Here is a 24,001-nt window from a genome sequence, read left to right on the forward strand (position 1 = left end):
TCCGGAGCCCGCAGCCGCAGAGGTGGCCCCCACCCGGGCCCAGGACCACCGCCTGGGCAGACGACGACGAGAGCGACCAGCCGGAGGCTTTCCCCGAGAAAGTAGCCGACGCCCTTCTTTCCGAGCGGGCTGGAGGCCGAAAAAAAAAAAGAAAAAGAAAAAAGACCCACGTTCATGACACCAATATTTATGTGTGCCCACTCTGTGCTGGCGCTGGGAAGGCTCCGATGACCACACTCGGCTTAGACTCCAGGCACTGGAGCAGCAACAGCCCCACATTCCCGCCACACTCGGCATTCCCGGGCCAGAACCAGGGGATGGGAGGAGCCGAGGCTTCCACCTCCGGAGCCACGCCCCCTCAGGGCTTTCACGGCAGTGCCGTAAAGTAGGGAGCAGCCTCAGCTCCGGAATAGCCCGCCTCCGTCTTTACGACAGGCCGCATTCCCCGCCTCCAAATATGGCGTCCCCCATTTAGGTATCCGCCGTGGTTTCTACCCCAACGGTCCGGGGGCAGTGCTGAGCCAGGGCAATTGCCTAATCTAGACTGGGCTGCAGAAAGCTGCCTTTCCAGTTCGCTGCTGGTTACGGCTTCCGGAACCCACGCACCTGTGCGGGCCCAGAGTCGCCGATCCCTTCTAGTCCCTGCCTCTTCCTCCTCTGCCCCTTGGTTAGTTTCCCTTCGCTACCTCCGGGCAGACCCAGACTCAAAACTATGAGCCTTCCGCCACTGCTGATGCGCTTGCCCCGCCGACTCCGGGCGTCGGGACCCCCGCGCCGCCTGTGGTGGTCCCCGTCCCTCCGCACCCTCTCGGTGGGCTCCTGGCGGGCTCAGTCCTCCAAGGCCCCGGCCTACTGGAACCAGGTGGTGTCCGAGGCGGAGAAGATCGTGGGCTATCCCACGTCCTTCATGAGCCTCCGCTGTCTCCTGAGCGACGAGCTCAGCAACATCGCTATGCAGGTGCGGAAGCTGGTGGGCACTCAGCACCCGCTGCTTACCACAGCCAGGTGAGCTACTCGCCCCCCGCCGGCACCCACTCGCGAGTCCGTTTTAATGACCGACACACCGTTCGTGCTTCACCAAGACTGGCTCCCCGCCCATCTCTTTTCACTCTTCCTTTCCTCAGCCCTCCTGGACTTTGGACGTGGTCTCTTCTCTAGTCCACTCACTTCAACGTTCCTCCTCTCTCTGCTCAGTGGAGCGCATAGGTGGTTTTCTTTTGAGGAATACGTGTACACTTTTTGCGTTTTTTCCTTAATTATGGAGAGTGAAGATGCCTCAGTGATTAGTGGAGGAAGTGAGTTAGGGATGTGAGCCTGAGTCATTTGCTAGAAATGGTCTTTAAGAAATGGAATGGATTCCTTTTCGATTCTGCACTATTCAAGAGGTCACCTCTAGAAAGAAGGGAAAGGGGAGATAGGCGGAAGGTAGACGACAGTTCTTTCCGAGAATACCCCAGGCTTGAAGTAAGAATTTATGTAGTCAGTAGTCATTATCCAGTCTTGGGATTTTTTTATCACTTATGCTGGAGTTCCGTGAAACCTGCCATTAGGATTTTAAGGACCACAACTTTTGCTTCCACTTAATAAACAACAACACACCACCTTTTTATTTGTAAATGATTTCAAACATGTTGAAAAGTTGCAAGAATATAAATAGTACAGTGAGCACACTTGTATACTCTTTAATCAGATTCACCTATGATACATGTACAAATATTCATATGTATATATATAAAATATATATACATACACATACATATATATATTTTTTTCTGAATCATTTGATGGTAGACTGTATACATCACTAGAGGCCCAGTACACAAATTTATGCATGGTATGGATCCAGCCAGAGGGAGGGACCCCAGGTGGTTGGCCAGCCAGCCCTGCCCACCCCCCCAACTCCCGGGAGAGGGGTCAATTTGCATATTAGGCTTTTATTATATAAGCTGGTCTTTTACTCCTAAATACTTCATTGTGCATTTCCTAAGCATAGAAATATTATTGACATAATTATATCACAGTAATCAATTTAGGCACATTTAATGTTGAACAGTGCTTTTATTTAATTTATCATTGGTATTCCAGTTTTGTTAATTGACCTAATAATGTCCTTTATAAAAGCATTCTTTCCTTCTCCAGTACAGGATCCAGTGAAGATCAGATATTGCATTTAGTTGCCATGTCTCTTTAGTCTCCTTCCATCTTGAGGAACACTTCCACAGCTCTTCTTTGTTCTTATGACTAGAACAGTAATCCTCTAATGGGACAGTTGTGCCCCTGGGGAACTTTTGGCATTTAATGGTTGGAGGCCAGAGATGCTGTTAAACACCCGACAATGCCCAGGCCAATCCCTAACATTGAAGGATTATGTGCCCCACCATGTCAGTAGTACTAAGGTGGAGAAACCCTGGATGAAAATGTTCACTTTTATGTTTTCTTTTTTTAAATTAATCTTTTACTTTGAGATAATTGTAGATTCACTTGCAGTTGGAAGAAATAATACAGAGAAATCCAATGTACCATGTAGGCAGATTTTCTCAGTGGTAGCATCTTGCACAACTACAGTATGATATCATAAGGTTGATACAGTCAAGATGCAGTCAAGATCCAATGTACCATGTAGGCAGATTTTCCCAGTGGTAACATCTTGCACAACTACAGTACGATATCATGAGGTTGATACAGTCAAGATGCAGAACATTTCCATCACTACAAGGATCCCTCACTTGCCTTCCTATAGCCACCTCCACTTCCCTTGCCCACACCCTTGCTTTAATTTTTTGAGACACCTGTAATTTCTTGCTACAAAAGTTACCGAATATCAATAGTAGAGTGATTTTATTTCTTGGCATCATTCCCAGTTACCAAGAATGTCATCTTATGAGTGGGCTAAACTTGTCCTATAGCTGGAATGTTAGTTCTCCAGAGATTCTATATGATAGACACTCAACACACAGACACACACATATTATAAAGCTTAATAATAGAACTAAAGAGTTTATTACTCAATTTAAGAACTATAACTTACCAATCATGTTGATGGTGAGTTACTCCCCTGTCCATCTGCCTGACCTTATGTATACTGGACTTTGTGTTTATTTTTCCTTTTTAAAATTGCATGAATGTTTCCATAACTAATAACATGTTTACTTTTTTTTCTTTTTGAAATGTATTAACATGGTAGTTTATTGCATATAATCTGTTACGACCTGCTCTTTTAATGCATCGTTTCTAAGATTCATCCATGTTGAGTTTAACTGTACTTCATTAGTTTTTCACTGGTATCTAAAATCCTATTGTGTGAATATGTCACAGTCTTTTTTTTTTTTAAGTCAGCTTTTGGGTTGTTTGCATTTTTGGTCTTATGAAAGTACTGCTGTGAATATTTTTGCACATATCTCTTGGTGTACTTCTCAAGAGAACAGATACAGCAGTATATGCACATGTTCAGCTATAGTAGATAATACCAAATTGTTTTCTAGAGTGGTTGTACCAGTTTACACTCTCATGAGCAATGTCTGAACTCAGGTTACTCCATGTTCTCACAACACTAGAACTATGAGGTTTCTTAATTTTTGCTAATCAAGTCATGAGTTTCTGTGTGTGCCTATGTGTGTGTGATGCAAGTGATAGTATTAGCGTTGGAAGTTGTACTTGTATATTACATTGTGCATATTGTAGTCTCTCTAATAAAGCATTGAAGTGAAAACAGTAGAGCTAAAAAGAGCCTTATTAATTTGTATATTCTGAGAGTTCCAGTTTATCTAGTTAAGTGTCAGATTGACTTTCAGCCCAGGCACCATGGGGTGGGTTTCGTTATCTAAATCCAGCCAAGCACCAGGAATGAATACGATTCGGGCCCACCCAAGAATGTGCATAATCTTCTTTGTCTTGACCTTTAGTAAAACTTCCTGGTTTTTGCTCTATAAAATAAACACGCTATTTTGGCTCTGGGTCCCTGTCTGTCCTTCAGAGGACAGTGGTCCCACCAGGCCCCAGTTTTTTTCTTCCATCTCTGTGTCTGTCTCTTTCTTTCATTTGCTCAATCCCCAGCAGCCTCTACTCAGGAACTGGACCACTCTCTAGCTGTGCTGGACTCCGAAAAGAGAAATATTTACAGTTTGATACCTTGATTGAGATGGCGGTTACATAAATCTGTACATAGGATAAAGTTGCATAGACTTGTATATGCCTTCACATACAAATAAATGCAGTTTAATAAAATAATGAAAATGGAATAAGCTTTGTAGTTTTGCTAACACTAATATACCTATGTTATTATTATTATTATTATTTTTTGTTTTAATATTGTACTACAGTATATATTGGTAGAAGCTGGATGAAGGACACAGGACTTTCTTATACTGTTTTTGCAATTTTCTGTGAAATTATTTCATTATTTTGGAAAGCTAAAAAAATCACTTTGAATTGAGAAAGAAAACAATGAATGAATGAGAAAAACAATTCATTCATTGTTTTCTTTCTCAATTCAAAGTAAACCTGGGAGACAGGAAACCTGTATGGTTTAATTTCATCTCTGTCAGTAAGGACCACTGTGACCCTAGGAAGTTATTCTAAGCAATAAAGTAAGGAGATTGACTAAATGATTGCCAATTCTAGACTAGTGTAGAAGTTAGTGTCATAACTGAATGTGGCAAGTAAGGAAGCCATTGTCACTTCTCAAGGAGGAAGTGAGCAGATTGAATGCAATATGATTATACAACTCTATAGTCCTTTTCCTACTATTTAAAATTCCTAAAAGCTCAGAAGACATTGTTTTTTCAGACTCAAAAACCTGATCCAAACTGATGATTATTTATAGCCTTTCTTTATTCCACTTAATGTGAATATCCTTGCATTTTGCTGCAGAAATACTAATGTATTTGATTACAGGTTACTGCCCCATATTCTGCGAGAGTGCTGGGTTTAAATGCACCTTCCTAAAATAAAAGAAGTTTAGTCTGGCCAGTGTGGGTCAATGGTTGAGCGTCAACCCATGAACCAGGAGATCACGGTTTGAGTCCCAGTCAGGGCACATGCCAAGATTGAAGGCTTGATCCCCAGTAGGGGATGTATAGGAGACAGCCTATCAATGATTCTCTTTCATCACTGTTGTTTCTATCTCTTTCTCCCTCTCCCTCTCTCTTAAAAAAAAAAATAAATAAATAAAAAAAAAAAAAAAATAAAAAAAAAAATATATATATATATATATATATATATATATATATATATATATATATATATATATATTTAATAAATTTTTTAAAATTTGGAAAGATGTTTTGTTTCAGAAACTTTGGGTGAGGGATTGTTGGCCTGTTCAGATGGGACAGGAATATGTAGGATGCAGTAGAAGCCCAGCTATGTGACGTAAATTGGTAATGTGGGAGAAGCTGAAGAGTGTGACAGTGCATCAACCGCTGATTCTTCCCAGTACAACTTACACCTTGTGGTTCATTACTCCCTTGCTAATTAAATGTACTTGCGCAAAATATATATTTTTTATTTCTAATCACTTAAATTTCTGTATAAATTTAGTTTTAACTACTTTTAGCTTTTATAACTTCACTTCATATACTATCTATTGTCAAGAACTTAATGCTTGGCTGAAACCAGTTTGGCTCAGTGGATAGAGCGTCAGCCTGCGGACTGAAGGGTCCTGGTTCCATTCCGGTCAAGGGCATGTACCTTGGTTGTGGGCACATCCCCACTAGGGGGTGTGCAGGAGGCAGCTGATCGATGTATCTCTCTCATAGATGTTTCTAGCTATCTCTCTCCCTTCCTCTCTGTAAAAAAAAAAAAATCAATAAAATATATTAAAATAAAAAAAAAAAAGAATTTAATGCTTGCCTTGCCCAGCATGGTTAGAGTGTTGGCCTGTGGACTGGAGGGTCTCTGGTTCAATTCCCAGTCAAGGGTCCATACCTGGGTGCAGGTTAGATCCCCAGCTCCAGTCAGGGCATGTGAAAGAGGCAACCACATAGATGTTTCTCTCTCTCTTTTTCCTCTTCCCCCTCCCTTCCACACTCTCTCTTAATATCAATGGAAAAAATATCCCCAGGTGAGGATTTAAAAAAAAAAGAACTTAATGCTTTTTAATAATTATATGAAGGACACTTAATTGTTTTAAAGTTGATGACTAATAATTTTTATATAGAATTGGTTAAATATTTGTTGTTTAAACAGATGATTTTATTGAGCAGTGTGGCTTTGTTTTAATGATTACTCTGGACAGAGTTGGCCCGTAGGATTAAATTTTTGTTTAAATACCTCCTTTTACTTTGCCTTCAAAACACTGATCTCTATTTCAGATTTAGATAGATGGATTAATTTAGTATGCATTTTCTGGGCACAGATTATGACATTTAGTCTCTCTCTTAGAAGGTATTGATTCCTTGGTAAAGACTTTTTGTTCCTGAGTTCACTACATTTACCTAAAAAACCTTACTAGTCTTTTCTGTATGGTAAAATTCTCCAGAGTTCTTTGAATTTCTTATTAGAAATTTAATTTTAGCTTCCCATGTTTATGAAAGACCCTTTCTAGATTCAGTTATGTAATTATTGATGGAAAACCTACGTTACTTATGAAGAACTTTTTCTTGGATGACTAAGAGAAAGTTATAAATTTTAATTCATTCCACAAATATTTGAGGTGCTCTGGGCACGGGGTGTACAAACAAGAATAAGACATAGTTGCTGCCCTTCAGGAATTCATGAAAGACAGTATAGTGAGCATGAGTTCTGGAATAAGACTGTTTATTTCATATCCTGGTTGTACCACTACCAAGCTCTGTGATATCCGGCAATTTACTTAACCTCTCTGTGTCCTATATCTTAGGGTCTTGTGAGGATTACATGGGCAAATATAAGTAAGGTGCTTAGATAGTACCTGACATGTAGAAAGTATCCAGTTGTTCTCAAACATCATTATAATTAAACATTTATTTTAGTGGGGAGGCATACAAATAGAATATCTTGAGTATGCATGCTGCAGTATGCATGAACAATATGCTGTAGAGACAGAAAGGGAGAGAAAAGTCTCTCTTTAGAGAAAATTGAAGACTTTCAGAAATGAGGTGACATAAGAGTTGTGCCATGTTGGATGAGAAGGAAATGGCCCCGGCAGGAAAAGGATGTAAGATGTAAGGAATTGCTTAGTGCAGTATAGGGAAGTAGTCATTTTGTATGGGCTGAACATGGGTGTAATGAGGTAAAAAAAGATAGGTTGGAAATGTCTACTTATGCCAAAATACAGTATCTAATGCTAGACTTGCCTTCCATGGTAAGCAAATAGAAAACTGAATAAAATATATAACCTAAATTATTGGAGTATAGACAGCTTGAAATACAAGCAGCAAGTCTCAATGAGATGACTTCAGTTGAATATTGAACATTGAGTAGATGTTCTTGGGATAGGCAGTGGTGATGAAGATGAAGTGAAATATGGATTCAAAGTACACTTTCAAAGAGTTGAGAGGAGTAGGTAATTTTGAGACTTAGGTAAGATAACATTTAAAATTTGCTGGGTATATATGAGTACTATAATGAGATACTATTAACTGATAGAGGGCATAGGAAAAGAAGCATGTTTGGGTCCTGAGAGTAAGAGGGAATGTTGTAGATTTGTTGAACTTGAAGTGTTTGTAGCATGTGGAGATGTCCAAAAAAGCAGTTAGGAATGGGTCAAGTGCTCTAAGGGAGGTAGACACCAGAACTAGGGTTGGAAGATGAGATTTAAAGCCATAGGGGTTGATGATCTCTTAGGGTTGGGGTATAGAATTATATCAGGGTTATTTGGTGGGAAACACAGAAATTGACTTTGGATTATTTAAGCAAAAGTAGGAAATTTATTGGAAGGATACAGTAGATCATAGTTTTAAAGGGGGAATTAAAAAATCAGGCTTTAAGAAGAATGGGAACTGGGGAAGCTAACAGATATTAGTAGCAGAAATTTATAGACAGTTCCACTAGCATATAACACCATTGTCAGGGAATTTTGGCTTGGACCACATTTCATTCTTATATGGCTCTTCCAGGCCCAAATTCCTGCTAGAGAGTCTATTTGGCCTTTGTTTTGACTTGTACCTAATTTAGATCAGTTCCTTTAATGGCAAATGGTATAATATGATTGGTTCTGCCTGAGTCATTGGACACAACAGTGAAAGTGATGAAATATTATGGGATAGAATGAGAACAGATTCTGGGCAGGACACCCCTTCCTTGAATTTACTGTCCCCTTCCCCACTTTCTTACTGTACAGACATTTTTAAAGATGTCCCCATCTGAAATAATGTAATTAATCACTTATACTAAAAACATACCACTTCTTCAAAGAGATAACTCATTATCAAGTCTAGAACTTGAGAATGATATTTGATCTGTTTTTAATTTTAGTGTGATCCAGTTTTTATATTCTTCAACCTGTGGGCTAAGTGGTAAAATCTCCCACTACCATTATACTTGTATAGGCACAGTAATTAGCAAGGCAGAGGAAACACCGAAAACTATTGGCACAGCGTGGTAGAGACTGATGGTTGCCTTTTTTAACTTTCATGATCTTTTTCCATCTTGGAAAAGAAGTGTGACACTGACTAATTTCTGGCCAAAAAGATGTTAGTGGAAGTATATGGAATTTCTGGAAACTATCCTAAAGGAAGGGGCCTACCATTTTTTGTTCATTCTTTTAATCTGCTGCTTTGAATGCTGTTGTGCTGTCTGAGGTTCAAGAAGCATTCTGACCATGAAGTTGAGTGCTACAACCTACGGATGATAGTCCAGAGAGAATGAAGAAACAGTATTACTGTGGAGTTTCAATACAGTTCTGGATTACCCCATCGCCAGACCTCTTTTACATAAGGAAGAAGTACACTTCTTATTGCTTAAACTGTTGTGAAAAAAATCTTTCACAAGGAATTTGGCCTCCTTCATTCGAGAACCGTGGGTATCAGATTTGGGTGATCTCTACTGTAGTGTCTCAGATAGGTCTCTGTTCACTAGACCTGGAGCTGTTTGTTTTTGGTTATTTAAATCAAAACATATCTTAGTGGAATGCCTATTGACTTGAATTCTTGGATCTGAGTAATTAAATATAGACATGGATTTTTGCCTATCACAACAAAGCCTGAGATGACCTAATATCCTCATACCATACCCACCTTGCTGCCTGTTAGAATCACCATGGCCACTTTGCTTCTGGCAGTTACCTTCTACCACTTGGACTTAGACATCTATTGGTTGTCTCCTGAACTCACCCAAACCTGCAATCCAGATATGTCCCCTTGTCTGGAAATTCAACCCAATACCCTTTGGTCTGTGAGCCAACTCTCTAAGCACTGAGCAACTGCCTAAGGCTATAGCATAGTTTTCAGTCAAGGTTCATTATTTTTGGCCTATGGATATCCAGTTGTTTCAGCATAGTCTGTTAAAAAACACTCTCTTTCCTCCATTGAACTGATTTTGTACCCTTGTCAATACTTATTGGTGTATTTGTATTGATCCATTTCTGGGTTCTTGTTCCATTGATCTATGTTTCTGTTCTGCCAGTACCACACTGTCTTGATTACAAAGGCTAAATAGTAAGACCTAATGTCACATAAAGTGATTCCTCCTACTTTTGCAGAATTGTTTTAGAATAACCTTGTCTGTGTCTGTCATACTTCTGGTAGTGATAATAGCAAAACCTGGCCCCTCTCCAGCTTACCTGTGTGTGGGACTAGCTTTGACTGAGCCCAGAAGATGACAGTATTCTCTTTGGGTGAGCTTTTGAAACTCAAACTGAGCACAGAGTGGAAGGGAGAATTTTTTAGGGAATAGGATGTTGATCCTAATGTTAAACAGAGATAAGATATCATTTAAAATTATATTTGTAGAAAATGTTCCTTTAGTGGTATCAATGTAAAACTATTATACCATGTTTCCCCAAAAATAAGACATCTTCCGAAAATAAGACCTACTTACAGATTTCCTTCTGAGTGAAATATAAGGCGTCCCCCCTAAAATAAGGCCCACCTCCAGACTCTTGATATTGCAATAAACAAGCCATTCAAAGACAATTTGCGCATGGAAATTAATGACTACATTGCAAATAGAATGGAGAGAAATCAGCGTGGAAACTTTGTGAAACCTAAACTGCAAGAAGTTGTGACTTTGGGTGAAGAATTCATGGGAGAAAATCACTGGCAGTTGCATTGCAAATGCACTGCGAGCAGGCTACCTTGACAAGAAGTACTCATTTAAAAATGACAGTGCTATTGCTAAACATGAGAGATTTGGTTCACTGATTCTGAAAGAAATGGAGTCACAAGAAATTCACCAGGAAATTCAGGAATTGGATTGTTATGATGATGTTTCAGAAGATGATGACATGATTGTCATTGAATAAATGAGTAAATTCTTAATACTGTAGGATTCACAGTTTGTCTGGTTTGTGTTGATAACTACCGTACTACCGTACCATATAGAGGTAATAAATTTCCTTTATTTTCATTTAACAATAAATGTGTACTGTATTCTTCCTCATGGAAAAATAAGACATCCCCTGAAAACAAGACCTAGCGCATCTTTGGGAGCAAAAAATTAATATAAGACACTGTCTTATTTTCGGGAAAACAGGGTACAGTATTTAAAATGGCATTGTCCTGCTTTAAAGCAAAGGAATAGATGGCTAAGTAGTCAAGGACCCTTCTGTTGTTTTCATTTTATTCACTGTTGTGAGGGACTTGGGGTTAGATTTCTACAGCAACCACAGTCTGGACTACATAATACCAACACGTTGTGTGCATGTAGTATTAAGTCTTATGCCTTATATACTACATGTGGATGAAAGGGTTATGGTTGCTATGGAAATCATCCTTTGGACACACTTGGTTGACAATGATGTTTCTCATATGTGGATTTTGCTGCTGAAAGAATGTGAGGTGATGCTGTGAGTTGACCAAGAGATACATAAGACTTTGTCAGTAATTTTCTTAGCGAGAATTTCATATTTGAAAACTTTGTTATACATTTACTCACAAACATACTAAAGTCTGTGTGTGTTTTGTTTTTAATGTATGAGCTTGATACCTGGAATATATGACTTTAAAGAATGAGTATCAGATGACTTTGCCAATTCGGGTTGGATATTATTCATTTCAGCTGCTCATTCTATTTGCTCTGGGACAAGGCTCAGGACACGTCAGGCTGTTCCGCCACCATTTTGTCTCTCCCAAAGGACGTTGACAGAGTCCTTCTCTTGGCTAGTCTACACATTTCTAAAACATCCCGTAACAATCCAAAGACTAAAGATCTTACATAGTTTTAGTAATCTTATAAAGTCAGTTGTCAGCAGAAAAAGTGTAGGAAGCATACATGGTTCTTCTTGTGAATTATTCTAATTTAACTATAGGGACTTGGGGTAGCAGCAAATAAGAATCTTTTTCTTGGAGTACTGTACTGAGGAGTCCTTTGAACTCCACAGATGAGAAATACAGATGAAGTAGAGGAAGGGGTTTTATTTTTTCTCTTTCTTTGGCACTGTCAGTTAAATTAGGACACAGCTCCCAGTCCTAAATTTAAGCTAAGACAAACCATTGCTGAGTATGTTTATTTGCAGAATTCTTGAAAGAAATGTAGTTTTAGGTTGACAGATATTCCTGCTTTGGATTAGGGAGTCTTGTCAGTTATGAGCTGACATACTAGAGCAGTGATTCTCAACCTTGGCTGCACATTAGCATGTAGGGCCTTTAAAAAGTACTGATGCTTGAGCCTAGCAATATTAAACCAGAATCTCTGGGAATGGGGAGGAAACATGGCATTGGTATTCTTTCTTTTTCTTAAAGCTGATTACTTAATACTAATATGCAACAAGGGTTGAGAACCACTGCAGCAGAGTATATTTTTACCTCAAAAATTAAATTTTAGCTAAATTTGTATATTAGAATTAGAATGTATCATTAGAAATAATATATACATTACAGAAAATTTAGAAAGGGCAGTCTTATAATTTATATTAGCTTCCTATTGCTATTATTATAACAAATTACTCAAACTTAGTGGCTTCAAACAGCACAAGTTTATCATCTTACTTTTCTTGAGGTCAGAAGTCTAAAATGGGGATAAAATTAAGGTATTGGCAGAGCTGACTTCCTTCTTGAAGCTCTGCAGTGTTTCCAAAGTGTGTTACGTGTACCCCCAGGGGTACGAGTTGCACCTGAGTTTGGTGGGGGTATGCACTGCTCCGTGCTTAGCTGCGCCTAATCTACATCCTCATGAGTACGATGGGTACTCAGCGTTATGAAAATTATAGAAGGGGTACACATATGTCAAAAGTTTGGGAAACACTGCTCTAGGGGAATCCATTCCTTGCCTTTTCCGACTTCTGAGGCTACACGTCACTCCAATCTCTGCTTCTGTTGTCACATCTCCTTTCTGACCCTGATTCATCTGATTTCCTTTTTTAAGGACCTTTGTGATTATATTAGGCCCATCCAGGTAATCTTTCTATCTCAAGATCCTGAACTTACTGACATCTGCAGAGTTCCTTTTGCCAAGTAAAGTAACATCCACAGGTTCTAGGGAGATCTGGACATCTTTGGGAGGCAGCGGGGTACGGGGTACAATTGGACAGCCTACCATACCTGATTAAAATAATTATCACTTTGCTATTTGCCTTGCTAATCTTCCATAATATGTATATTTTTATATGATCATCTTCCATACACAGTTTTGTATCCTATACTTAGTCTTCATAACCATCATTTTAAATAGCCACATAATATTTCACCCATTATCATACCATATTTTATGTTGTTTTTACCCTATTGTCGGATTTTATGTTATTTCAGATTCTTATTGATAGATCAAGCTGTGACTAATATTTTTGTTTATTAGATGGAGTCCATGATGTAAGAGTACTGAGCTAAACACTATGAACATTTTATAGTGTTTAATTCAAATTGCCAAACTGTATTTTTGGAAGATTATAATCAATTTATTATAAGACAATCAGCAATGTATGAAATTACTAGTATCACTATGTCTTTGCCAATATTGGTTGTTGTCATTTTTAAAAAGTAGTTTTTACCAATTAGGTGAAAAAATGTTACTTTGGTTTTAATTTAATTTACTTGAAAAAATTTGTATGTTTTTATTAGTTTCTCTGTATATTTGTTTATTTCTCATTATGAGTTCTTTGTTAATCCTTATGAGATCTTTGTGTAATGAAATTCAATTATATTCTACAGATGTTTTCTTTTAAACATGTGTTTTGAAATTTAAAGTGTTTGTATCTTTGGCCTGTATGATTTATCTATTTTCTCTATGCTTAAGTTTTTCCACTTTACAGAGATATGCAGTAAATATTCAGTTCTGTTTTCTTTATGATTTAGTCACTGCCCTTAGCCGACTGCTGACAAGCTTAGAAGTTTGGGGACTTAGAGGAACAGACTTACTGTATGACTTACTATACTGAAGCAAGTACTATATTAATGTGGTTCTGTTTACATACTTTATCAAAATTAGAAACATTTAAAAAGGGACTAGAAAAGAAATCTAGCAATTTCAGTGCCTTCCTAAGATGTTTATTGCCCTTCGCTGGAAGGTTTCTTCAGTGTGCTGTCATGCTGTGTGTTCGTCCAGATAATTGAGGATGATGGTCAGCTGTCTTAGTCCATGATAAACAGACAGAATGGACTTTAATTGCATTCTAATTTATTGTCTGGTGAAAGTACCGTGCTAACAAATCAACCCGGATATGACTTATTGAATAGCCTTTGCACTTAGAGGAATAATCAGTTTGTAATCTTAAACAATATGAACCATTCATCTTCTAGATTGCTCTCATATTTATTACCCTCAAATGCTTGTGCCGGGCTTCTTTCCTGTTTATTTCCCATTTCATGGCTCCTGTGCTCCCACCCTGCCTGCTATAAGTTGGTGGGATCCTGTGCTTACTAATACTATAAAAATAAAACTTTGCCCCCTAGAATATCCACCACATCCTTTAATGTCCTCTTTTACTTCCCACTGGTTCCAAAAAGGAGACATGCAAATTAAACTGAAACAACAGTCGGCCCCTGTTGCCTTTTTTTTTTTTTTTTTTTTTTTTAACAACTTTGTGCAGAGAATTGCTTTCAGGGAGTAAATTTTGCCAAATAATGCAGTTCTCTGATATAATACCTTCTTATAATTCTACCATAAGGCAACTGCAGAGTGAACAACCTATGGTACTAGTTCCAAAGAATAATTTAGCTTTACATTTCCTCAGTTGACCACAATCTTTCTGAATATCACTATTTATAGTGTGAGGGGTACCAAACAGTGTAGCATAACTTAAAGAAGTTTATACTATTTGATATAGTTATAATAAGACGGTGATAATTGACTTCTCTATTTCAGATACCCTTTTTTTTTTTTCTCTCTCTACTTTAATAATTTTAGTTGAATCTACCTATCCTGCAATCAAAGAGGATAAAAATCCTTACCTGAGAGTATTCTTTTTTTATGAATAAGAATCTTACGCCTAGCTGAAACCGGTTTAGCTCAGTGGATAGAGGTCTTCGGACTGAAGGGCCCCAGGTTCGATTCCTGTCAAGGGCATGTACATTGATTGCAGGCACATCCCCAGTGGGTTGTGTGCAGGAGGCACTGGTCTATGTTTCTCTCTCATCAACGTTTCTAGCTCTCTATCCCTCCTCTGCCTTCCTCTCTGTGGAAAAATCAATAAAATATATATTTTTTAAAAAGAACCTTACACCTATAAGAAACCTCACGAGTGCTTTGGAATAATGCTTTCACAACGAATATATAATCATGGTATAACTTTTTATTTCCTTTCTTGGTCTAAATTTGTGTTAAAATAGAAGAAAGATATTGGTCTGTGTATATTTCCTACATTGGAGATTGGTTTTGCCTTGCAGATTAGTTTAGGTGAATTTAAAAGACTCACCTAATTTCTGTTCTGAAGAATTCAGTCCCAATTTAGATCTGCTCAAGGCATTGTTACATTTTATTGACTCCTCCATTTTTAGACCCTCCAAGCTATAGATCCTGTACGATACCCTGTCTGAAGGTTAGGAAAGAATTAGGAATAATTCTAAGCCTTACTTTCCAATTAGGGAAATCTGAATGCTTCTGTTGGCATTAACCTAAAAGAGAAACCACAATTAGGATTTTGGGATCAGGTTGAGGGAGGGAGAGAGTGGTTTCTTTGACAAGATGCAGATGGAAGTATTTCTGAGCAGCCAGAGCTTGTCTTGTGTGTCCTATGTAGTCAGCCACCTATTTTATCTGGATCTCCGGCTGTGCTTGAGAATGTTGTTAGCAGGGGCTAACTCCAAGCCAAATCCTACTGTGAAGCTATAGCTTAGTTTGCTTTGGAGAAAATCTACTTTATGTTTGCCATCCCCTTTGCTCTATAGGTGTTATTTCCTACCCTGTTTCCTGATATTTCCTCCTCTTGGCAGTATTTTCTGGATCTGTGCATTCTTTGTATGAATTATTCAAGAAGCCCCTTCTAGGACTGTTTAAATTCATTTTAGGAATAACTGTACATTTATAGTCTGAATTTAGTGGCATTTTTACCTTCAGGAAGAGCCTTTTAGGATCAAATTAGAGCAAAATAGTTATAGTTGGCGATACTAGGATGTAAATCCTACCTTGGTTTCCAGACTTATAATTCTCTCTCCCAGATAGATATAAGATTTCTAATGACTTCTATATCACTGAATCTAACGGATTTATTTTAGACTTTGTTCTAATTGTATTACTGACAGTTTCTTTTTTCTTGAAAAACACTGTTTACTTGATTTTCTTCTGACTTTATAGCCATTTCTCTTTGCCTCTGTGGCAGGCTTATCCAGGTGCTTGGTTATTGCTATGCCCTCTTATCACTCTACTCTCTCTTCAACTTATCCCTTTCAAATCCTCAGTTACCAGAAACATTCTGATTGAGTCTAACCTTACCCACCTGGCCTCTTAGTCTACTTTTTATACTCTTAAGGAACAGATATGAACATATTGAAAAACATACCATGATCTTGACTAGAAGTCTCAGCATCATAAAGTGCCAATTTTCCCATACTTAATATACAAATTAAAGTGATCCCAATTAAAATACTAGAAAATTTAACTATAAAGTGCACATTGAACCCTGAGTAACCTTGAAAAAGAAGAGCAATAGGGGGCAGGAATTGACCTCTAGATATTAAAACATGCCAGAGCTTCAATTAAATAGTGTTGTTAATATGAGTTGATAGAGCAGAATTGAAAACTCCGAAATGGGATAGAAAATATAGCAGCTTAGGATATGGTAGAAGCATTACCTTATATCAGTAGGAGTAAGGATGGATTTAATAAATGGTATTGGTATAACTGTCTAGCCATCTGGAAAGAAAATGTTAGGACATACTTGACATTGTATACTTGGATAAACACCAAATTGGTCAAAGATTTAAACATAAACCGTGAAACCATGGGAGATTTTAATTATAACTTTTGAAAATTATGATACAAAATTCTGAACTCAAAAACCTTGGTTAATTTGCCTTTTTTTTTTTTTTAATTGTGACCAAAACTCACTGTAAGCAAAGTGAGAAGAGAAATACAAGATTCATTATAACCCCTTTCAAAATTCAAGCGGCAGTTTTCACAGAAATGGAACAAAAAATCTTAAATAGCTAAGTAATTTAACACAAGATCTCAAATAGCTAAGTAATCTCGAGAAAGAAAGACAAAGCTGGAAGTATTACACTTTCTGATTTTAAACTAGATTACTAAATGACAGTATCAAAATCATATGGTATTGGCATAAAAACAAACACATCCATTATTAGTATAGAATAGACAGCTTCAAAATAAACCCATTCATATATGGTCAATTAATGTATAAGAAGGAGCCAAGAATATACAGTGGGAAAAGGATAGTCTCTTAAATAAATAGTGATGTAAAAAAAATGGACAATGACATGCAAAAGAATGAAACTGGACCATTATCTTACACAATACACAAAAATCAATTTAAAATGGATAAAAGATTTGCACATAAAACTCCTAGAAGAAAATATAGAGGATAAACTCCTTGGCTTGGCAGTGATTTTTTTGGATTTGATATCAAAAGCAAAGGCAGCAGAGCAAAAATAAACAAGTAGGACTACATCAAACTGAAAAGCTCTACAGCAAAGGAAATCATCAACAGAATGAAAAGGCAACTGTTTACTGAATGGGAGAAAATATTTGCAAATCATATTTCTGATAAGAGGTTAATATGTAAAATATATAAAGAACTCATACAACTCGATAGGGGGAAAAACAAATTAAAAATAGGGCAGAGGATCTAATAGATATTTTCCCAAAGAAGCCATACAAGTGGTCAACAGGTACATGAAAGGGTGCTTGGCATCACTAATCATCAGGGGAAAGGAAATAAAAACCACAATGAAATATTACTTCACACCTATGGGAAATAAGTGTTGACCACGATGTAGAGAAAGAGAACCCTTGTGTGCTGTGTAGGAATGTAAATTGATGCAACTACTATGGAAAACAGTGTATAGAGTACTCAAAAAATTAGAAATAGAACTGTAATATGATTCAGCAATCCCACTTCTGAGCATTTATCCAAAGGAAACAAAGTCATTATCTGATAAGATACCTGCATCCCTGTGTAGCATTATTCACAACTAGAGGCCTGGTGCATGAAATTCGTGCATGGGGGGGGGGGGGGAAGGGTTGTCCCTCAGCCCAGCCTGCACCCTCTCCAATCTGGGACCTCTCGAAGGATGTCCGACTGCCCTTTTAGGCATAATACTACCAGGCTCAGGCCTAAACAGGCAGTCAGACATCCCTCTCACAACCCAGCAGTGTTGGCTCCCAACTGCTCACCTGCCCGTTTTCCTGATTGCCCCTAACTGATTCTGCCTGCCAGCCTGATCACCCCCTAACCACTCCCTTGCCAGACTGATTGATGCCTAACTGCCCTCCCCTGCAGGCCTGGTCACCCCCTAACTACCCTCCCCTGCAGGCTTGGTCCCCTCCCCCCCAACTGCTCTCACCTGCAGGCCTAGGTTCTCCTCAACTGCCCTTCCCTGCTGGCCATCTTGTGGTGGCCATCTTGTTGATGAAGTGATGGTCAATTTGCATATTACTCTTTTATTAGATGGGATAAAACAGACATGGTCCCTGCATTCATGAGGCTTACTTTCTAGTGGGAGTGACAGGCATTAAACAATTCCAACTAAGAATGTACAACTGTATATATGATTTAAGTTAGAAAGGAGATGAAGAAGGGAATACCAATGGAAAAGGAAAGTTGGATCTCATAAGAGAAGTCTTCTCTGTGGAAGTAGCATGCTATTATAAAAATTAGCATATTTTAACTAAGCAAAGTTTCCAGGTAGCAGGAACAGCATGAATAAAGGCCCTATGATGGAAGTAAACACAATGAGGAGAGAAAAAAGGTCAATGGGGCCACAGCAGAGAGAACGGGAGGCATGCTGTGCAATAAGGCTGACTAAACAAGCTATCCAGGGTCTTGTTAGTCACATTAGAAGTCTCCAACTTCAGAGCAACAGAAACTGCTAACGTTTGGAGAAGGAGCAGAGAAGAGTATCGAATGTGTGGGTATTTTCATGTATTTTTAAATTCAAACAATCTAAATATATAATAAAAACCTAAGTGAACTTTATGGCAGAATGACCAGAACAACCAGTTTATGATGCGCACTGACCACCAGGGGGAAGATGCTCAACGCAAAAAGTGCCACTCACCAGAAGCTGGGCTCACAGCTGGTGAGCTCAGATGCCATGGCGGGAGCCTTTCCCAACTCTGCAGCAGCAATACCAAGCAGGCGCAGCTGGCCAGGATGAGTGCGAGTGGCACGGCACCGGCCCCAATTTAGGCTCCTCCTTGGCTGTCTACCGCTTGGCTCACTGTTGCATTTCCTGCGGGGATCAGGCCTAGGCCGGCAGTCGGATATCCCCACAGACATGTCAGTCTGAAAAACTCAGTGACTCAGGGAAGTGCAGGGATCTCAGGGTGAGCCTGCCTCTGCGCTTGACTCACCCACCTGATGGTGTTCGCAGGACAGACCATGGTGGCCCAGCCCGTGCACATGCAGCAGCTGCTGAAGCTTAAGCAGCAGGCCGTGCAGCAGCAGGAGGCCATCCAGCCACAAGCCAGCAGATGGACATCCCTGAGGGGTCCTGGACTGCAAGAGGGCACAGGCCAGGCTGAGGGACCTCCCTCCCCCAGAGTGCATGATTTTGTGCTCCGGACCTCTAGCATAAAATAAAATGGTATACTGTCACACTCCCATCCTGTCACTATTCACGTGATTTCCCCCACCCCTATAAGGCAGTTTTAGTCTTATGTATGGTACTGAGTATATCCTGATATTAGTACACATACACAAACACAACCTTCCCTCTTTTCTTACACAAAAGATAATGTGCTAACATACTGTTCTATACCTTACTTTTTTTTACTCCTTTTTAATTTATTATTATTTTGCATCTTATAGTATTCCTTTGTTTGGCTATACTATGGTTTATTTAAACAGTCCCCTGTGGATGAGAAGAAAAAAGCCAGCGAATGTTATTGGATTTTGCTATTATGGTCAATCTTGCAAGTAGGATTGCTGGGTCACAGGTTAAAGACATTTGTATTTTTAACTTACTGCTACATTGTGCAGTTCTACCAACAATGTATGAAAGTGCCTGGACAACTGACAAGTTATACAACATTTGGATTTTTACCAATGAAATAGGGGAGAAACATCTTTTTCTCTTTTTTTAGGTAAGGTTGAGCCATCTATACTTCTTGTTCTGCAACTATCCATGTCCTTTGCCCAATTTTTTTTTTCTTCTTTTTTTAATCCTCACCCGAGGATATTTTTCCACTGAGTTTTAGAGAGAGTTGAAGAGAGAAGAAGAGACAGAGAGAAATACTGATGTGAGAGAAACACATCGATTGGTTGACTCCTAACACACACACACCCTCACACCCTCAGGGCCCAGGCCAGGGAGGAGCCTGCAACCAGGGTACCTGCCCTTGATCCAAATCGAACCTGGGACTCTTCAGTCCTCAGGCTGAGGTTCTATCCACTGAGCCAAACCAGTTTTGGCTCTCCTTTCACTTTCAAGAGTATCTTGGCTGGGCTGAAGAACTATGCTGTGTTAAGTAAATATATTGACATATTCTAAATCTTCTCTTATGTCTTACTCTATTGATGAGGAAATTGAGTCCAGGATTTTATTTTATTTTATTTTATTTGAGAGGTAAGAGTTTCTCCATTAGAAACACAATTTTAGATTATGTAATTTTAATAATGGTGGGTTAAGGGAATAAATAGGTAAAAGGAATCAGTAAAAAAAATCAGTCTTTCTGGTCTGGTTAAATTGGATTGATATCATGTAATAAGTGCCAAATTCTTTGTGAGCTTACTCATTTTTATACCACTCTTCTAGTTGTCTATTCACTTTCTCAGTGACACCACAAGTGATTTTGTACATTTTTTTACATTTAGTCTAGTACTCAACTGTAATTGGGATGTTTCTTAGTACCTCAAGAGATGGAGAAAATGAAATCATTGCAACTTCTAATATAGTTCTCTATCAGACTCATAACTGACCCTTCTCGGAATGGTCAGCAGGGCAGAAAGCCATCTTTGTGGGATGACACGTGTGAAATCACTGTGGGTACCTGCTATACTTCAGATCTTTATGTTTTCATATTGCTTTAACTTTCCTGGTTAGTCTTTGGATTCTGGGGTTAGCTCTCTGTTATACCTTTGGCATACCTTGGGCAAGTGCCCTTTTTACTTTATCTTGAAGCCAGAGAGCAAATAATGTTTTCTTTCTTTAAAAATTTTCTTCCCTCCTATCTTTGTAATGACTTTTCCTTATTCATACAAAAATAATGGTGTCAGCAAAAACGAGAGTTAAAGGTTTGCTGACAAAATTTTTGAGCAGCTCATTCATGTTATCTACCCAGGGTCTCTAGAGACAGTTCATTTACATGAAAACTGCTGATATTTCTAGAAATCAGTCATGCAAGTAAGAACTCTGCTCACAGGTCAGGGGCCACAGGTGCATTTGCAAGCCTGTCATCTCACCTTCAGGAACAGCCAAGCAGTCTTTCTGGTCTTTTTCACAGGTGGTGGGGCGAAGCTGGGGAACAGCGCAGTTTCCAGATGTCAAGGTCTAAGTAGGTCAAGTCAGATCAAGTTCAAAATGGTCAGAATACTGAAGTAGAGTGCAGTGGTTGGCAGAAAATTGACAAACCCATCAGATTTATTTGAGGAGATGGTAGCTTGTGGATTAAGTTGCACTACTAGTGATTTTCTTTTCCTTACCTGGAATTCAGATGTACTATTCTTGTACCTCTACTACGGTATTATGGAAGAAGGCTAGCAGGGAAAACCCTAACTTTGGACTTCCCTGGTTTATTTTTTAAATTTTTATTACTTTAGATCTTAGAGAAGTATTTTAAAGATTTCCTTTATTACTAAAAAAAAAAAAAATTGCAAGTTAAGTTTCATGCTCTCTTTTAAACTCGGAAAATTCAGTTTATGATAAAAGAATAAAATTGATTAAGCCTTTGAAAAATATTTCTTCATGGTTAAATATGATTCAGTTAGCCTTGATGTTAGAATATTACAGCTAGTACTACACCATGCACCAATCTTGAGATCATGAGGTATTTTAGGCAAGTCTAAAACTTCCTTTGACCCTGGTTGGTTCTTTTGTAAAATGAGCAGATTTGGACTAGTGAGCTCTTGGATACCTTCCAAGTCTGTGGTTTGATGACATAAATGCCCATATTAGAGTTTAACAAAAAATGAATAATTACTAAATAATGTGGATGATTTAAATGTAAGTCTAGTCCTGCTGTGAGCCTTAGTAGGACACAGAAGAGTGTTTACCGTGCTCAAAATGACATTTTAATACAGGATCAGCTTATCAGTTTTTAGTTTAATTTTTAAAATATCTACATCTCCAGTATAGTTATAACCTTTCTGCATGTATCTAATATGCATGAAGTTACTTTTTATTTATTTATTTATTTTTTAATATTTTATTGATTTTCCTCAGAGAGGAAGGGAGAAGGATAGAGAATAGAAACGTCGATGAGAGAGAAACATCGACCAGCTGCCTCCTGCACACCCCCTACCGGGGATGTGCCCACAACCAAGGTACATGCCCTTGGTTGTCCCGGAATTGAACCTGGGACCTTCCAGTTCGCAGACCAACGCTCTATCCACTGAGCCAAACTGGTTTTGGCTGAAGTTACTTTTTAATATCAACGAGTCTTAAGTCTACTTATATAATATCAATTTTTAAGTCTACTATTCTTCATTATACAAATATCCTTTTGTAAATTGTTTTGATTCCTGTATATGGGAACTCAGAAAAGTACCTAACTGTTATACTAGTTACATTATTAGCTTTTTAATAAAAGATTATTTGGTATTTCTATTTGGATAACCATGTCTTAGAAATAGAAACATCTCCCCACCCAGTCTGTATGTCATCTTATCTCTTTTTCTTCTCTTATAGTATTTGCCAGAATATCTGGTATGATACTGAATAGTGGTGGTGAGAGTAGACATTTATATATGTTCCAAATTTTACAGGAAATTTTTATTTTTTTACTACTAAATAAGTTGATTGTGGGGCTTTGTAGATATCCTTTATGTGGCTGAGGAAGTTTCCTTCTTTTTTACATATTGCTTGGTTTGATTAGTTAATATTTTTTGACGGTTATTGGATCTAATCTCATAAAGGTTCTTATTATTTTCTTATAATATCCTTAGGAGCGTTTGCTGTGTTTTTTTGTTTTTGTTTTTTTGTTTTGTTTTTTAATTGATTTTAGAGTCAGAGGAAGGGAGACGAAGAGAGAGAAAGAGAAACATTGATGTGAGAGAGAAACATCAATCGGTTGCCTTCTGTACGCTCCCTGACCAGGAATCAAATCCATAACCTGACTATGCACCCTGAGTGGAATCAAGCCCTCCACCTCGTGGAGTACCAGACAGCATTCCAACCAACTGAAGCTCACCAGCCAGGGTATAATATCTTTGGTTTTAATATCAGAGTTCTCTTTGTCTAATTTTAGTATCGGGTTAATGCTGACCTCATAAAATGAGTTGGGAAGTGTTCCCTCTTCTATTTTCTGAAAGAGCTGGTATTAGTTCTTCCTTAAATGTTTAGTAGGGAGACATTTGGGCTTAGACTATTCCAGTTTTTTATTTATTTTGCTTGAGTTCATAGTTTATGCTTTTAAAGGGATTTGTTCACGTAACCAATTTGTTGAATTTATGGGAATAACCTTTTTTGTAATACTTCCTTATGTTCCTGAAGTATGTGAGTTTCTTTCATTCCTGATATTTCTAATTTGTGTCTTCTCTAGTTCTTCGTCATTTTGGTTAGAAGTTTATCAATTTTATTTATGCTTTCAAGGAATTTGTTTCTGTTTTATTGATTTTACTATTTTTCTATTATCTATTTCATTAATTTATGCAAGGGATGGAAACATCCAGCCCATAGGCCTATAGGGCTGGAGAAATCATTTGGTCTGGACCTGCCAAGGCATTAGGGATAAGTTAATTAAATGTTTGCCCAAATATAGTAGGCTAATTTTTAAGTTGATAATTTTGTATGGCTCACAAATGATGTTATAAACACCCAAATGACCCTTGGCAGAAAAAATAATCTCCACCCTGGTTTATACTTTAATCATTTCCTTTGCTTGTTGTTTTGGGTTTATTTTGCTCCTTTTTTTTTTTTTTTTTTTTTTCTTCTTAACATGAAAAATGAGAGCATTGATTTGAGAACTTTCTTCTTTTCTAATAAGTATTTAGCACTATAAATTTCTAACTACATTCTGAATTTTTTAAATATATTTTTATTGATTTCAGAGAGGAAGGGAGAGCAAAAGAGAGATAGAAACATTAATGATGAGGAAGAATCATTGATTGGCTGCCTCCTGCACCCCCCCCCTCCCCCCCAACTAAGGATAAAGCAGG

The 24,001-nt window shown here is 38.2% G+C and overlaps 1 protein-coding gene across 4 annotated transcripts in view; it reads left to right on the forward strand.

Annotated features, from left to right (window-relative positions):
• Positions 1-420: 420 nt before the first annotated feature.
• The window catches only part of PDSS2 (decaprenyl diphosphate synthase subunit 2), a 177,090-nt gene continuing 153,509 nt past the window's right edge, over positions 421-24,001 (forward strand). Inside the window, exon 1 of one of the 4 annotated variants that reach the window (XM_036413655.2) lies at positions 421-1,005. In XM_036413655.2, the coding sequence (XP_036269548.1) occupies positions 713-1,005 (293 nt within the window). In that variant the 5' untranslated portion in view covers positions 421-712. The remainder of the gene's footprint in view (positions 1,006-24,001) is intronic. The other 3 variants (XM_036413654.2, XM_036413652.2, XM_045573317.1) reach the window with 3 other exon arrangements.

The sequence above is a fragment of the Pipistrellus kuhlii genome, unplaced genomic scaffold (assembly GCF_014108245.1).
Source record: "Pipistrellus kuhlii isolate mPipKuh1 unplaced genomic scaffold, mPipKuh1.p scaffold_m20_p_5, whole genome shotgun sequence".
NCBI classification, from domain to species: domain Eukaryota; kingdom Metazoa; phylum Chordata; class Mammalia; order Chiroptera; family Vespertilionidae; genus Pipistrellus; species Pipistrellus kuhlii.